The following is a 2,650-nucleotide window of genomic DNA, read 5'->3' on the forward strand; positions in this document are numbered from 1 at the left end:
CCCCCCCCCCCCCCCATCAACAAATCCCATCGCCTTGTCAAAGAAGGAAATAGTTATGCATGACTTGCTCTTAACATTACACTATCACTGTCCTTATCTGCTTAGAAACAGATTCTAGAAGATATGCTCCCATATTTTTCTAGGTATCAAGGTCAGACTGATGGGGCAGTAATTCACAGTCTTCCTTATTCCCTTTTACAAATATGAACATTATATTTGCCCCTTTCTAGTCATCTGGGACTTCACTTGTCTTCCATGAGTTGTCAGAAATAATAGGCAATGGTTCTGTAAATACCTCAGTCAATTCCCAGAGTACTCTCAGATGAATCTCATCCAGCCTTGATGACTTAAATCCTCGTTTCTCTAAGTAGTCTCTAACCTGTTCTTTCTCTAGGTTGATTATGTTCTGCCTTAACCTTACTGCTAACTGTGCCTTTCTGCTGAAACCTGATCTTTTTTTGTAAAAACTGAAATAAAAATGCATGCAACTAGTCAGCCTCCTCCACATCATTCCTTACTACATTTCCCCTCCCCATTCAGTAAGGAACCTATACTTTCCTTGGATTTCATTTCTAACATACTTGTAGAAGTACTTTTATTGTCTTCTATGCCCCTTGTTATCCATATCTCAATTTCTATTTTGGACTACCTATTTTCTCCCTACAGGCCTGTATGTATACATGTGTGTATCCGACTAATGTTTTTGTTTTTATTTTATGCTATATATAACACCACCAAATATGGTAGTGTTAGAACTGTTAATAAAATAATGTTAAGCATTTAAACATCACATCCACCAAAGGGCCATAAATACTCTTTATACACATAAATGAATTAAGCCATTTAACATTTTATGAAGTAGCTATGTTACATATTATCAGCACTTACAGATAAGGTGACTAAAGCCGATTTTCATGAATGAATTGCTTAGTGTTCCACAATTAAAACACTCAGAGCCAGAATTAAAGTCCAGCTCTCCTGCCTCCTAGTTCTGTGTTTAACCACTAGACTGACTTTTAATACTTCTTATTGCCCAAGAGATAATGTATGCATAGAAATAAGATGATAGAAAGTTGAATACTGAGAATACTTTTAGTAAGAGCAATCCTGTTGTTTTATAAAATTATCATTAAAACCCACCTGCCACCTTTTCCAGCTGCCAAAACAGCTTCATTAGCCAGGCATGATGCAGTTTCATCATTGTACCAAAACTGGCTCAGTTGCTGGGGAGAAGCGAAAAAAAAAAATCACAGGTATTAACAGTAGAGATCCTTCTCACTGCTGTGTACAACAATTAGCTTTCGTTAACTTGTCAGACTGTTTCAAGAAAACCAAAAATCCAAAGCAACCTTTTAGTTCATAAACTTCACTCCTGCAATTCTCAATAACTCTTACTGATCTGAAAAACAGATTTCTTTCCCGACAGCCCCCTTATTTCCGCAATAAAATGTTTGGATGTGACAGACTGATTAGGTTACACTTACATGTTCGTCATGCATTGTCTACTACAGCAGCATTTCCCTAACTTTTGGGGGCTATGTTCTACCAGAATGAAGTCAACCATTCTTGGGCTCCCCCTTATTTCCCCTGTCTCCACTTCCCTTCACCACCACTGGCCGCTGCTCCTCACCCCTCCCCTCCACCTCCTGCTGCTATCTTAGCTTTGCTTCCCCCACCCCATAACCTTCTGCACCTCCCCAGGTGGGCTGTGTGCCACAGTTTAGTAAATGCTGTACTACAGTATCTGAAGTCAACCCGTCTGGAATTAAACTTTAAAAAAGGATATCTACTTTTCTCTAGGTATCTCCCCTGCCCCATCAATTTCAATTAGTACCTAAATGGGACAAAAAAAATTGCAGCCAGCTTCACTGACAAGTCAGGACAACCCTGTGATGCTGACATGAATGATATGGAAATTATAGGATTAGATTTCCCCCTCGCCTGGAAATGTACTGTTTCCATGTCTCCATCCCTTTTCCTATATTACTGCTCCTCTCTAACTGGTCACTATTACTAATACACTTCATTTTCTGAAGTTGTTTCTTACCCAGTCCTCCTCAACTGAGCCAACAGAATAGTGATTAAAATCTTCAGAGGTCTTCATGCCCTCTCTCTGCTGTTGTTCTATATAAAACTCCTGCAGGGCAGCTAGAGTATGAGATGAAAGCTGAGGGATATCATCATCATCGTCACCCATTTTCCAGCTTTAATGAGAAGCATTTAATATTAGGTCAAACTTTTTAATGACAACAGTATTTAATAAAGGCCCATTCACTCAAAATTAAACAAACACTGACATACCTGCTACCTAGAACACTGATAAGCCTCACAGCTAGGAACCAACACAAGAAATCATCTTTCTCTTTCATTCTAAGGGGGGACACTGACCTGAGCAGTGGAAGCTGGCTGCACTTCTTACCACGGCACTGTTCTTAGACCTCACAACCCTAAACCCTCATATTCTATTTCTATCAGCTTCTAGTTTATAAGTCTTTGTTACACTTTTCATGCAAGACGACATACTGCTCTATCCTTCCCACCTAAAAATGATGCAAGTGCCTCTAAATAATTAACTAGTTAATGCAGTGGTGTGGTAAAGGAACAGTTAAGGTCACATAATTTCTGTCCTTGAGTAAGCCTCCCACTTATC

The 2,650-nt window shown here is 39.3% G+C and overlaps 1 protein-coding gene across 1 annotated transcript in view; it reads right to left on the minus strand.

Moving 5' to 3' along the window:
* EEF1AKMT1 (eukaryotic translation elongation factor 1 alpha lysine methyltransferase 1) overlaps positions 1 to 2,233 on the minus strand; it is a 12,125-nt gene extending 9,892 nt beyond the window's left edge. Inside the window, exons 1-2 of the mRNA XM_019524858.1 lie at positions 2,048 to 2,233; positions 1,141 to 1,223 (exon numbers count right to left, since the gene is read on the minus strand). Coding sequence (XP_019380403.1) covers positions 1,141 to 1,223; positions 2,048 to 2,197 — 233 coding nt within the window. The 5' untranslated portion in view covers positions 2,198 to 2,233. The remainder of the gene's footprint in view (positions 1 to 1,140; positions 1,224 to 2,047) is intronic.
* Between the last annotated feature and the right edge of the window lie 417 nt (positions 2,234 to 2,650).

Source organism: Gavialis gangeticus, unplaced genomic scaffold, assembly GCF_001723915.1.
Source record: "Gavialis gangeticus isolate Ggan-Ray unplaced genomic scaffold, GavGan_comp1, whole genome shotgun sequence".
Taxonomy (NCBI): domain Eukaryota; kingdom Metazoa; phylum Chordata; order Crocodylia; family Gavialidae; genus Gavialis; species Gavialis gangeticus.